The 2,122-nt window shown below is 39.2% G+C and overlaps 1 protein-coding gene across 1 annotated transcript in view; it reads left to right on the top strand.

The window, feature by feature from the left end:
* The first annotated feature begins 246 nt into the window (after positions 1–246).
* Positions 247–2,122, top strand: part of LOC107734256 (TATA-binding protein-associated factor 172-like) — an 11,744-nt gene continuing 9,868 nt past the window's right edge. The window contains exons 1-3 of the mRNA XM_016546170.1: positions 247–250; positions 379–578; positions 703–830. Coding sequence (XP_016401656.1) covers positions 247–250; positions 379–578; positions 703–830 — 332 coding nt within the window. The remainder of the gene's footprint in view (positions 251–378; positions 579–702; positions 831–2,122) is intronic.

Here is a 2,122-nt window from a genome sequence, read left to right as displayed (position 1 = left end):
CCGTCGGGCAGAGTGGTGATACATTTTTGTAGCCCGACTGGAAAACAAGATAGCCCCGGGACGTCGGGCTAGCGATTTTGCGAGCCCTTGGAAGTGTGTTTTGTCATCTCCATCTGTCCATGCACACGTTGATTTTTCCAATTCATAAGTGGTGTTTGTTCTGCACCATTTGTGCTGTGGACATGAATGATACCTCATTGAGGGGTGCTATTACTTTTCTACGCAAGTGATCTGGTGGACACTAAAATGGGTGATATTGAGAAACCATAATATTTTAGATAGTTTTGACTTGGACCTCAAAGCTAACAACTAGAACACCCTAGTTGGTGATGACTTTTGTTTTGCTGTTCTCAGTGATGATTGCATTTTGTTCTTTAGGTGAGACAGATCCCAAGGAGCGTTTGGCCCGGCAGAGAAAGCAGTTACAGAAGAAGTTGGGATTGGATATGGGTGCTGCGATCGGCATGGACACAGAGGAGCTATTTAATGATGAGGACCTGGAGGACGCTTGTGCTTCCAGTACCAACAGATCACAGCCTGGTAAAAACCTGGGATGTCAATTCTCACGCAACCATTTGGTGAGTGGTGCTGCAATCTCTTACAAATGCCAAACGCTTCAAAGCTTAGAGTTTTAAGGCTCACATTAGTGGAGGTGAGGCCCTTATCGTGTTAAAATGTTCAGTTTTGTGTTCTCTTCTTCAGCCAGCTGCAGAGCTCATAGATTCTGAGTTTCGTCCAGGCATGTCCAATCGACAGAAAAATAAAGCCAAGAGGATGGCGAAACTTGTGGCAAAGCAGAGATCCAGAGACGTGGAAACTAATGAGAAGAGGTAGAGATGCAATGCGAAGCGATTTGTATTTCCTTCTAACCTTTTATTGCCTGATTTTAAATCTCAATATAAAATTGGATATATCAGGTTTCATGAAAGTTTTTAAAGGTGCAGTAAGAGATTTCTGGATAACACGGTTGATATTTGAAGTCATTAAAACAAAAAGGCCCCTACCCAAAAGGATCACACCTTTATCTTGATGGCTCTGCCTCCAAATTCACATATGTTATGCAGCACAGGCACCTCCTCCATCATGAGTGGACATGCCGCTTATTGGTGATTGGCTGAAAGTATGTTTTAGTGTTCGGTCTGATCCACTTTCAATAGTGTTTCTCAGAAATTGCTTACTGCACCTTTAACAGCCAAGAACAAAGAGGCTACATAGGTTTTTTTTTTCTTTTTTTTTCAGCATTTTAAAGATGACCGCAACCAAGCAACTTCATGAATCATGAACTCTAGATTCAAAGGGAATGTGTTTTTATACATGGTTGTATCACACACTTGAAAGTAGGGGTGTGCACAAATAGTCAAATATTCAATCTAATTATTATTCGAAAAATAAAAACACTATTCGAATTTTACTACTTGTTGCCTTGCTGGCCATAAATGCAGGGAATCCATGATAAATCCTAAGCACGCAAACTAAAAGTCCGTTATAACTAAATGAACTGGTTGGCGCTGTGGAGCGCGTTAACAAGTCGATTGTATTCGATCACAGAATGTCGTTGTCTGCCTCGCGAAGTTTGGAATTACTTTGATCAAAATTATCTTTCTAAATGATCTTACAAAATGGAATTACTTTTGATCAAATGAATCAGTCAAACTGAGTCATCATAATATCACCACCACAATGAGAGATCACATGAAATTCAAACAGCTGTCGACGGAGGAAAGACAGCTGTCCATCACTGCATTCATGACTGCAGGTGAGCGCAGCGGTACCCTGAGTGAGCAGAGAAGAGAGCTTATCTGAATGGTCTTGAGACCAGCCCTCTACGGACACCTTGGCATTTGAATCGCCATTGGCTAGTAAAGTTTTTTGTTTACTCGCCAGACTGATAAAAAAAATTATAATTAAATAAATATATATATATATAGAGTACAGTTTCAGATATTTATAAAACTGTGCCATTTTACAAACATATATGTATATGTATGTATGTGTGTGTGTGTTTGTAAAATGGCAGTTATATAAATATCTGAAAGATATTTTAACTTAACATCAGTCATATAAGTCAGTCAAGCATTATAATATGATAATCAATATTATTTAATGATAGAACTTTAGTCAT

Source organism: Sinocyclocheilus rhinocerous, unplaced genomic scaffold (assembly GCF_001515625.1).
Source record: "Sinocyclocheilus rhinocerous isolate Xijiao unplaced genomic scaffold, SAMN03320098_v1.1 scaffold730, whole genome shotgun sequence".
Taxonomy (NCBI): Eukaryota; Metazoa; Chordata; class Actinopteri; order Cypriniformes; family Cyprinidae; genus Sinocyclocheilus; species Sinocyclocheilus rhinocerous.
Note: the sequence above shows the minus strand (reverse complement) of the source record. Positions and strands in the feature narration are given on the sequence as shown.